Source organism: Bombina bombina, chromosome 1, assembly GCF_027579735.1.
Source record: "Bombina bombina isolate aBomBom1 chromosome 1, aBomBom1.pri, whole genome shotgun sequence".
Taxonomy (NCBI): domain Eukaryota; kingdom Metazoa; phylum Chordata; class Amphibia; order Anura; family Bombinatoridae; genus Bombina; species Bombina bombina.
The window spans coordinates 565,030,579-565,043,024 of NC_069499.1; the positions used below are offsets into that span (position 1 = coordinate 565,030,579).

General features: G+C 39.0%; 1 protein-coding gene across 2 annotated transcripts in view; it reads left to right on the forward strand.

The window, feature by feature from the left end:
- Positions 1 to 10,738: 10,738 nt before the first annotated feature.
- Positions 10,739 to 12,446, forward strand: part of SLX9 (SLX9 ribosome biogenesis factor) — a 449,304-nt gene continuing 447,596 nt past the window's right edge. Inside the window, exons 1-2 of one of the 2 annotated variants that reach the window (XM_053698771.1) lie at positions 10,739 to 10,937; positions 12,298 to 12,406. In XM_053698771.1, coding sequence (XP_053554746.1) covers positions 10,779 to 10,937; positions 12,298 to 12,406 — 268 coding nt within the window. In that variant the 5' untranslated portion in view covers positions 10,739 to 10,778. The remainder of the gene's footprint in view (positions 10,938 to 12,297; positions 12,407 to 12,446) is intronic. The other variant, XM_053698770.1, reaches the window with a different exon arrangement.

The window sequence follows — 12,446 nt, forward strand, 5'->3', positions numbered from 1 at the left end:
CCTAAATCTAAGTCTTTAAATTTACAAAAGGAGACAGTCACATATTTTTCAAGACAAAGTGGAGGCATGCCATAGTGTTTTCAATGCATTATCTTTGCACACCAAAATAGTTCAGGTAGAAACAAGGCAAATATTAACAATAAATAAAATAAAACAAAAATGGTTAGAAGACCCCCCACTACGACTTGCATACCTCCCAACATTCTAAGATGCTTCCAAAAAAGTGCCTGTTGGGAGGCATGTTTTTTAGGTGTTCTATTTGTAAAAAGAGGAATTATGAGAAATGCAAATAATTTGTAAGGAACTAAAATTGAGAAATGAAATAGCATCCAGTTCACTTTATCATTAGAAAATTAATTTTACTTTTTAAAAATACTTTTGTGATGCATTTAGAGTAAATCAGAAGGGAAGTTCTACCACACATAGTTCTAACACAAATAGAAAACTCATAATTATGTGAAGGTGTGATCTTTTGTAATTAAACGGCAGTGAGACAGAAAAACAACACCTTAAAATGAATCCCTTTTTTACCTATTCCCCAGTTTTGAATAACCAACACAGTTATATTAATATACTTTTTACCTCTGTGATCACTTTGGCCTCTAGTTATCAAGCCGTCAACCGCAAATACACTGGAATTCCGCAGCGTATTTGTGGTGAGGCTGATTCGCTGTAGTTATCAAACCCTATAGACCGGCAAAAGTAGAATCTAGTGACGTAACATACGATCTGCCGGACTCAGTCAGACACAGATCGATGGTTACGTCACTACAGATGTTCCGAACGCAAGTTCGGCACAATCTGACTACTTTTGCTAGTTATCAAAGAACTAGCAGGTATGCTCGCCACTATTCCGGGCCAGCGTACCTGGTTTTCAATCAGCCGCCCTGGAGGTGGCGGATCCCATAGGAATCAATGGGAGTCTGACAGCAGCGAGAGCTCATGTTCGCTGCTGCCCGATATCCCATTGATTCCTATGGGAAGTGTCTGCACCTAACACCCTAACATGAACCCCGAGTCTAAACACCCCTTATCTGGCCCCCCTACACCGCCGCCGCCTACAGTATACTTATTAACCCCTAAACCGCCGCTCCCGGACCCCGCCGCCACATACATTATACTTATTAACCCCTAAACTGCCGCTGCCGGACCCCGCCACCACCTACATTAAACTTATTAACCCCTAAACCGCCACTCCTGGACCCCACCGCCATCTACATTATACCTATTAACCTCTACTCTGCCACCCCCACCTACATAAAGTTATTAACCCCTATCCTGCCGATTCCGGACCCCGCCGCAAATAAATTAATTGTTTAACCCCTAAACCGCCGCACCCGGAGCCCTCCGCCATCTACATTTCATTTATTAACCCCTAATCTACCCCCCATACACCGCCGCCACTATATTATATGAATTAACCCCTAAACCTAAGCCTAACCCTAACACCCCCCTAACAAATATAATTTAAATTAATCTAAATAAATATTCATATAATTAAATAAATTAATCCTATTTAAAACTAAATACTTACCTATAAAATAAACCCTAAGATAGCTACAATATAACTAATAATTATTTTGTAGCTAGTTTAGGGTTTATTTTTATTTTACAGCCAACTTTGTAATTATTTTAACTAGGTACAATAGCTATCAAATAGTTATTAACTATTTAATAGCTACCTAGTTAAAATAACTACAAATTTACCTGTAAAATATATCCTAACCTAAGTTACAATTACACATAACACTACATTATCATTAAACAAATTAAATTAATTAACTACTATTACCTAACATTAAATAAAATTAACTAAAAATAACTAAAGTACAAAAAAGCAACTCTAAATTACAGAAAATAAAAAAAAAATACAAGAATTTTAAACTAATTACACCTAATCTAAGCCCCCTAATAAAATAAAAAAGCCCCGAAAAATAATAAAATTCCCTACCCTATACTAAATTACAAATAGCCCTTAAAAGGGCCTTTTGTGGGGCATTGCCCCAAAGTAATCAGCTCTTTTACCAGCCCTTAAAAGGGCTTTTTGTGGGGCATTGCCCCAAAGTAATCAGCTCTTTTACCTGTAAAAAAAGAAATACAATACCCCCCCAACATTACAACCGACCACCCACACACCCCTACTCTAAAACCCACCCAATCCCCCCTTAAAAAAAACTAACACTACCCCCTTGAAGATCACCCTACCTTGAGCCGTCTTCACCCAGCCTGGCACAAGCGGTCATCCGAATCGCCCAGAAGTCTTCATCGAATCCGGGCAGAAGAGATCCTCCAAGCGGCAGAAGTCTTCATCCAAGCGGCATCTTCTATCTTCAATCAACCGGAGCGGAGCCATCTTGAATCAAGCCGACGCAGAGCCATTGACGTCCTAACACTGAATGAAGGTTCCTTTAAATGACGTCATCCAAGATAGCGTCCCTTGAATTCCGATTGGCTGACAGGATTCTATAAGCCAATCGGAATAAAGGTAGGAAAAATCCGATTGGCTGATGCAATCAGCCAATCGGATTGAGCTCGCATTCTATTGGCTGTTCCAATTAGCCAATAGAATGTGACCTCAATCCGATTGGCTGGTTGGATCAGCCAATCGGATTGAACTTCAATCCGATTGGCTGATTGCATCAACCAATCGGATTTTTCCTACCTTAATTCCAATTGAATGATAGAATCCTATCAGCCAATCGGAATTCAAGGGACGCCATCTTGGATGACGTCATTTAAAGGAACCTTCATTCGGTGTTAGGACGTCGATGGAAGAGGATGGCTCCGCGTCGGCTGGATTCAAGATGGCTCCGCTCCGGTTGATTGAAGATAGAAGATGCCGCTTGGATGAAGACTTCTGCCGCTTGGAGGACCTCTTCTTCCCGGATTCGATGAAGACTTCTGGACGGATCGGATGACCACTTGTGCCCGGCTGGGTGAAGACGGCTCAAAGTAGGGTGATCTTCAAGGGGGTAGTGTTAGGTTTTTTAAGGGGGGATTGGGTGGGTTTTAGAGTAGGGGTGTGTGGGTGGTGGATTGTAATGTTGGGGGGGGTATTGTATTTCTTTTTTTTTACAGGTAAAAGAGCTGATTACTTTGGGGCACTTCCCCGCAAAAAGCCCTTTTAAGGGCTGGTAAAAGAGCTGATTACTTTGGGGCAATGCCCCGCAAAAGGCCCTTTTAAGGGCTATTTGTAATTTAGTTTAGGGTAGGGAATTTTATTATTTTGGGGGCTTTTTTATTTTATTAGGGGGCTTAGATTAGGTGTAATTAGTTTAAAATTCTTGTAATTTTTTATTTTCTGTAATTTAGAGTTTGTTTTTTTTGTACTTTAGTTATAGTTAATTTTATTTAATGTTAGGTAATTGTAGTTAATTAATTTAATTTATTTAATTAAAGTGTACTGTTAGGTGTAATTGTAACTTAGGTTAGGATTTATTTTACAGGTACTTTTGTAGTTATTTTAGCTAGGTAGCTATTAAATAGTTAATAACTATTTAATAGCTATTGTACCTAGTTAAAATAAATACAAAGTTGCCTGTAAAATAAATATAAATCCTAAAATGGCTACAATGTAACTATTAGTTATATTGTAGCTAGCTTAGGGTTTATTTTATAGGTAAGTATTTAGTTTTAAATAGGAATAATTTATTTAATTATAGGAATATTTATTTAGATTAATTTAAATAATATTTAAGTTAGGGGGGTATTAGGGTTAGACTTAGGTTTAGGGGTTAATTAATTTAATATAGTGGCAGCGGTGTAGGGGGGTAGATTAGGGGTTAATCAATGTAATGTAGGTGGCGGCGGTGTAGGGGGGCAGGATAGGGGTTAATAAATGTAATGTAGGTGGCGGAGGGCTCCGGGTGCAGCGGTTTAGGGGTGTGTGGGTGGTGGATTGTAATGTTGTAATGTTAAACAATTAATTTATTTGCGGCGGGGTCCGGGATCGTCAGGATAGGGGTTAATAACTTTATGTAGGTGGCGGCGGTATAGGGGGCGGAAGAGTAGGGGTTAATAGGTATAATGTAGGTGGCGGCGGGGTCCGGGAGCGGCGGTTTAGGGGTTCATATATTTATTATAGTGGCGGCGGGGTCCGGGAGTAGCAATTTAGGGGTTAATATATTTATTATAGTTGCAGAGGGGTCCAGGAGTGGCGGTTTAGGGGGTATAACAGTATAGTATAGTGTGGGTGCTTAGTGACAGGCTAGCAAGAAAGTTAACAACAGTCCGCTGCTCATCACTCCGTACTAGGTGCGCGGTTTCTTGACAGCTTTCTTGATAACTTTGGCGAACGTATTCAGGTCTGCGGCGGCGATGTTAGGCGAGCTTAGGCGAGTGTATTGGGTCGGCGAATGCAGGTAAATATAGAGCTTGATAACTATAGGCCTTTGTATCTAAGCCTCTGCAGACTGCCCCCTTATTTCAGTTCATTTGACAGACTTGCATTTTAGCCAATCAGTGCCCTCTCATAAGCAACTCCATGGGCGTGAGCACAATGTTATCTATATGGCACACATAAACTAATGCCCTCTTGCTGTGAAAAACTTTCAAATGCATTGCTATAAGAACAGCCTTCAATGGCTTAGAAATTAGCATATGAGCCTACCTAGGTTTAGCTTTCAAGTGAGAATATCAAGAGAACAAAGCAAAGTTGATGATAAAAGGGAATTGGACAGTTGTTTAAAATTGCATGCCTTATCTGAATCATGAAAGTTTCATTTTGACTAGACTATCCCTTTAATTTTCAGCCCAGATCAGTTATCAGTACCCCATTTAAATAGACCATGGTTCCCATTCCAATATATAAGAATTTATATCCGATGTGCCTCACATAAACTTTTGTAGGGTGTTCAAATTTAAAGCTATTCAAATTCATTTAAAAGCACTGTTATAACTAATAAACCACAAGCATTTTTAAACACATTCAGCTAGATTAAGAGTTTGGCGTTATGACTCAAATAGCATCGGTATGGGCTATAACGCTTAATTTTCCCTAACGCAGCTATTACAAGTTTCCGTAGAGCCACAGATATCAACATTTACGCTCAAATACCTAACGCTCACCCAGACCCAGTAGTTAATGATATCATTTCAAAAGGATTACACAAAGTGCACCTATACTCATACAAACACTCTACAATATTTCATTTTTAATTAAAAAATTGTAATCTCAAAATATCATGGATCAAAGTGAGGGAAACTGACTGCTATTATTTCACAGTAAAAAAAGTTTTTTTTTTTTTAAATGTATGTACACTACTGTTTTAGTAGATATGACTTGCACTGGTGTGACACTGTGCCCTGGCAGGACCTGGAGCGCACACGTGTGAGGGAAACTGACTGCTATTATTTCACAATAAAAAAGGTTTTGTTTTTTTTAAATGTATGTACACTACTGTTTTAGCAGATATGACTTGCACTGGTGTGACACTGTGCCCTGGCAGGACCTGGAACGTACACGTGTGAGGGAAACTGACTGCAATTATTTCACAATAAAAAAGGGTTTGTTTTTTTAAATATATGCACACTACTGTTTTAGCAGATATGACTTGCACTGGTGTGACACTGTGCCCTGGCAGGACCTGGAACGCACACGTGTGAAGGAAACTGACTGCTATTATTTCACAGTAAAAAAGTTTTTATTTTAAATGTACACTACTGTTTTAGCAGATATGACTTGCACTGGTGTCACACTGTGCCCTGGCAGGACCTGAAACGCACACGTGTGAAGGAAACTGACTGCTATTATTTCAAATTAAAAAAAGGTTTGTTTTTTTTTAAAATGTACACTACTGTTTTAGCAGATATGACTTGCACTGGTGTCACACTGTGCCCTGGCAGGACCTCAAACGCACACGTGTGAAGGAAAATGACTGCTATTATTTCAAATTAAAAAAAGTTTTTTTTTTAATTTTAAATGTACACTACTTTTTTTTAGCAGATATGCCCTGTGCCCTGGCAGGACCTGAAACACACACGTGTGAAGGAAAATGATTGCTATTATTTCAAATTAAAAAAAGTTTTTTGTTTTTTTTAAATGTACACTACTTTTTTTAGCAGATATGACTTGCACTGGTGTCACACTGTGCCCTGGCAGGACCTCAAATGCACACGTGTGAAGGAAAATGACTGCTATTATTTCAAATTAAAAAAAGTTTTTTTGTTTTTTTAAATGTACACTACTGCTACACCAGATATGAGTGGTGGCACTGGGCAAGTGAGCACAGTATACGCTGTGAGCCTGAGCTGGCAGGCAGGCTGCAATTAGATTACACAGGAAAAAAAAAAAAAAAGCAGACCGATGTTCTAGCCCTAAAAAGGGCTTTTTGGGGTGCTGTCCTTACAGCAGAGATCAGATGAGTCCTTCAGGACTGTAGTGGACACTGAATACACTAGCCTAGCTATCGATTTCCCTATTAAATCAGCAGCAGCTACACTGTCCCTCCTCTCACTAAGAATGCAGGCTCCGAATGAATCTAAAATGGATGCTGTCCAGGAGGTGGGAGGGTCTGGGAGGGAGTGTCTGCTGCTGATTGGCTGGAATGTGTCTTGTGACTGTGAGCTACAGGGTCAAAGTTTACTCAATGATGACGAATAGGGGGCGGATCGAACATCGCATATGTTCGCCGTCCGCTGCAAACGCGAACATGCTATGTTCGCTGCGAACTATTCGCGGCAGAACTGTTCGCGACATCACTATTGTTGAGACCTAACCTAAACCAAAAGCCAAACTCCATCCACAAACAATGCAGCAACAGCCATAACTGCTCCAATTCTGACAGTGAAGATCATCCCCACCCTATGACAAAGAAATTAGATTGGTAGTTATTCGTGTAGCAAACACAAATATATACAGTGGCGCTTACCAGCCTCCGGAGACCTGTGATTTAGGGCAGCGTGTCTTCGGCGGAACAACAATCTCTCTCCTCTTCAAGCTCCTCCTCACTTCCTGGGAGCCTCAAGCACGTAGACGCCTACGTCATGGCGTCAATGTAACAAGCAGAAATCCAAAAATGCCGGGCATCACAAGGAGGTAAGTAAAAAAGGAGGATACGAGGGGAAATCCGTAAAAACGTTACCTTTATTTGTGAGACAGTTTAAAGGGATATGAAACCCAAAATTTTTCTTTCACAATTTAGAAAGAGCATACAATTATAAACAACTTTCTAATTTACTTATATTATCTATGTTGCTTCATTCTCTTGATATTCTTTGCTGAAAAGCATATCTAGATATGCTTAGTAGCTGCAGATTAATAGCTGCACATAGATGCCTCCTGTGATTGGTTCACTGTGTGCATTGCTATTTCTTCATTAAAGTATATCTAAAGAATGAAGCAAATTGGGTAATAGAAGTAAATTGGAATGTTGATTAAAATTGTATTCTATACCTTAATCATGAAAGAAAATGTTTGGGTATAGTGTCCCTTTAAGAACAAAATAGAGCTTGCAGCTCATAATGTAAGGAAAAGGTTTTCAGTGGAGACAAAAAAGAGCAGACATGTTTCGTGTGGGGCTTCCACACTTGCTCACTGCTACTTATTTATACTTTTTAGTTTTGTCTAAAATCCCTCTTAAAGGGACAGTACACTGTAAAATTGTTTTTAAATGAATATTTTCAATGACTTGTTATACCAGTTGCAGAGTATAAAATGTATGATAAATTGCATTTTCAGGTTTATTTGTGTATATGTAACTGGTTTTGTGCTTTAAAACCACAGCCTATTACAATGGGTTAAGCTTCAGGTAATATCATATCTCATTTTTTCCAAATGTTAATGGAACATAATGATAAAATATATGTTTGGGGTGTATATTATAATACAATTTGCAGCATACAGGAAACAAATACACTTTAGCCCTTTTACCACAGTGATTAACAACTTTCCAATAATTCCTGAATTGGCTCAAAGATCGAGAGCAAACATGATACCTGTAACAGAGTGCGTTAATAGTGTGCTGGGACTTTTAGCTATTGACTGAACATGCCATTATTTAACCCCTTAAGGACCACAGCACTTTTCACAATTTTAGATTTCTCACTGAAATTATTTACAAACAGCTTGTGCAATTATGGCACAAATGGTTGTAAAAGCTTCTCTGGGATCCCCTTTGTTCAGAAATAGCAGACATATATGGCTTTGGCGTTGCTTTTTGGTAATTAGAAGGCCGCTAAATGCCGCTGCGCACCACAAGTGTATTATGCCCAGCAGTGAAGGGGTTAATTAGGGAGCTTGTAGGGTTAATTTTAGCTTTAGTGTAATGTAGTAGACAACTCAAAGTATTGATCTAGGCCCATTTTGGTATATTTCATGCCACCATTTCACCGCCAAATAAGATCAAATAAAAAAAATTGTTCACTTTTTCACATTTTTTCCCACAAACTTTAGGTTTCTCACTGAAATTATTTACAAACAGCTTGTGCAATTATGGCACAAATGGTTGTAAATACTTCTCTGGGATCCCCTTTGTTCAGAAATAGCAGACATATATGGGTTGGCATTGCTTTTTGGTAATTAGAAGGCCGCTAAATGCCCCTGCGCATCACACGTGTATTATGCCAACAGTTAAGGGGCTAATTAGGTAGCTTGTAGGGAGCTTGCAGGGTAAATTTTAGCTTTAGTGTAGAGATCAGCCTCCCACCTGACACATCACACCCCCTGATCCCTCCCAAACAGCTCTCTTCCCTCCCCAACCCCACAATTGTCCCAGCGATCTTAAAGGCACATAAAACCGCAAAAAATTATTTCATGATTCAGATAGAACATACAATTTTAAACAACTTCCTAATTTACTTCTATTATCTAATCTGTTTCATTCTCTTGGTATAATTTGTTGAAGGAGCAAAAGTGCCCTAATGGTTTCTAACTAAACACACGGGTGAGCCAATCACAATCAATATATCTATGTAACCATCAATCAACAGCTAGAAAATAGGTTCTCTGTTGCTCCCAAGTTTGCTTAGATAAACATTTCATCAAAGTATAACAAGAGAAGGAAGCAAATTAAATAATAGAAGTAAATTGGAAAGTTGTTTAAAAATGTATGCTCTGTCTAAATCACAAAATAAATTTTTTGGGTTTCATGTCCCTTTAAGTACTGGCAGAAAGTCTGCCAGTACTAAAATAATAGTTTTTTTGTTTGTTTGTTTTTAAAAAAAAACTCTGCTGTGTAGGATCCCCCCTTAGCCCCCAACCTCCCTGATCCCCCCAAATAGCTGTCTAACTCCCCCTCTGCCTTACTGTGCACCATATTGGGTACTGGCAGCTGTCTGCCAGTACCCAATTTGAAATAAAATGTTTTTTTTTATTTTATATTTAAAAAAATATTGAATATTTTCTGTAGTGTAGCTACCCCCCCTCAACATCCTACCCCCCACCCTCTCCCAGATACCTTAATTTAAAATTCCCACCCTCCCCAGTCCTCACTCCCACCTCACTACTGAGCCATATTGTCCACTGTTTTTACCCGCCCGCGCACAAGCTCTCGTGCGCGCCCCACGCACGTGATCAAGCCCCCTTCTTCACCGATGGCCGCCCACCCGCCTCCCTGCATCAGCTCCCACCAACGATCAAGGCCATCGATGGCTGATGCATAGAGGTCCACAGTGTGTCTCTCTCTCTGCATCGGACTACTAAAAAGTGTTATTGCAGGATGCCTCAATATTGAGGCATCACTGCAATAACATGAAAGTGGCTGGAAGCTATCAGGATCACTTCCACCTCTTTCAAAGACCAAAAACGTACGGGGTACGTTGTTGGTCGTTAACTGCATTTTTTTGCAGGACGTACCACATACGTTGTTGGTCGTTAAGGGGTTAAAGGGATACTAAACCCAATTTTTTTCTTTCATGTTTCAGATAGAGCATGCAATTTTAATTTACTTTCTATTATCAATTTTTCTTAGTTTTCGTGCTATCTTTATTTGAAAAAAAGCATTTGAGCTGGGCCATTTTAGGTTGAGAACCTGGGTTGCGCTTGCTGATTGGATGGCTAAATGCAGGCACCAATCAGCAAGCCCTATCCAGAGTACTGAATAAAAAATAGGACGGCTCCAAAGCTTTCATTCTTGCCTTTTCAAATAAAGATAGCAAGAGAACAAAAAAAATTGACAATAGGAAATTAGAAAGTTGCTTAAAATTGCATTCTCTATCTGAATCATGAAAAAAAAAAAAGGTTCAGTATCCCTTTAAGAACTAAAAAGTACTGCAACAATATACTTGTTTTTCAGAAATCCTATCAACTATTAACAAAATGCAACAAGGCATTCTGGTTTTAAATGTAAACAATGACTGCATCTGCATTGCATTGGACTTTACACCCCAAAATATGCCCCCCCTTTTTGATCCTGGAGACACAAACACTGCAGCATTGTTGGTCGCCCTCATCTGAACCCCCACGCCAATTTTTGTAGGAAAATAATGAGATATGGCTGAGAAAATAATTTAAAACGCTAAACTCGGATTTTACCTTGCATTGCCAAACAAAATACGGTCTATTAGTTTTAAAACAGTGAGATAACATTTAAATAACATGCAGATATAATGTTTGCTTTGTAAAAGGACTGCTGCGAAATTAGCATTGTTTCGCTGAGCGTTAAATTGCGAGATCTCTGGGTATCGGTGATAAGTTGTAAGTGTAGCTTGTTATATCTTAGAAGACAAAAAGTACCCGGAACCTGGTTACATTACAAATGGTTCCGTACGGGGTCGATATTGTAACGGATCCAAACTAATGCTGTTTCCCTGGAAACAGCACTCACTTCCGATTACTGAAAATGGTGGGGAAGATAAAACGTGTTCGCCAGAAGTTGCACCAAGTCGCGGTGCGAGTTGGGGCTTCTGGGGAGGAGAAACCCCCTGTACAGGATTATCAGGCTCCCAGTGCAGATGAGCTGCCAGGATCAGGGGGCTGGAGCGCGCAGGTGGGGGGAAAGGTGAGGCAACTGATATGCGTCAAATTCTATGAAACCAAATATCCCTGTGGCTAATGAAAGCATCATTACAAACACGTGTCTTGAAAGCTCCACCCCTTTAGCCAAACTGCTTTTTTTTCGTTCAATACGTTCAATCCAGCAACGCATATCTTAGCTGGCTGACTTGCTCATCTAGTAGATCCAATATTTCATCCAAATGCGTTATAAAAAGTGATATGAAAGTGTTTCGTTTTCTGCACTCTCCCATGCGAAAGCCAACATGCACATGCATGGTTTATACATGCAGCAATCATAGCTCCCTGACAGTATGCTAATAACGTGATAATAAAATATTGTTTCTCCTTTACCATATGTCTGTGCAGTGCATGCTTTTTGCTTTGATACTAATACCTCTTATTTTGATCCATACTAAGCGTACCACAAGCATAATCTACAATATATATATATATATATATATATATATATATATAGGTAAACAAAAGGAAAAGTCCAAAAGGCGGTGTCCAAAAATAGTTTAAAAGCGTAACTTTTATTTAAACATCCTTAAAAACTAGGCTGACCATATTGCCGCTTTAAAAAGGGACACATATGAAAAATACATATGTCAGGGCTGTTTTCAGGGCTGTTTAAAGAAATGTTTTTGTATAAGAACCCTCACATATGTATTTTTCATATGTGTTCCTTCTTAAAGCAGCAATATGGTCAGCCTATTAAAAACAGAATGTATCCAAAAAGTGCATAGTTAGATATACCCCAGTCTAACGCGTTTCAGCCGTGTGGCCGTACTCCTAGACTGCTGTGGTACACCAATTAATTTAGTGTCTAACCCAAAAACATACGTTGATCCCCAATATCAAGTGAATAGCTCCCATGTAATCATAGATATCCAAAAAATGATTCTGCTAGATAGGCCTTTTACAGTGTACAAACCACATGTTTCTTTTGAGGGGAATTGCCTCTAGGAAGAAAAAACAAACATCTGTCTGTCCTAGGCCATAAGGGTCTCTTTACAAATGCATATCTGGTTGTTACATCTATTGAAGCATATAAGAACAGATACAGTGGGGGGAAAAATGCAGAAATGTAATTATATTGATATCTCAAATACATTCACAACCTGTTTTATGGAGTGGTAACTAGGAAAGTCTCATATATACTGAACTGAAATAAACTTAGGTCATAAGAGTAAATACAAGGATTTCGTTTACATTATACAGTAATTATATTTAGGGGCAAAGGGTTTTGCATGGATTTTGATTACTTAGGATACCTTTTTACATTTTATGGTAGTCACAATTTTTGCACTTTTGAGAAGTACATCATTGGAATGCTCAACATATCTTATTTTTTTTTCTTTCAGGATTGGACATTTTTATCTTCCAACATCTTCTCCACTACAAAGATTGACCCTCAACTTTTAACACAAAAGTTGGAAGTAGACACACAAAGTGTTGTTTCCGCTAAAAAAGGTAGGAGGATTGCGAGGAAGGAATGTTTCATTAAAGGGCA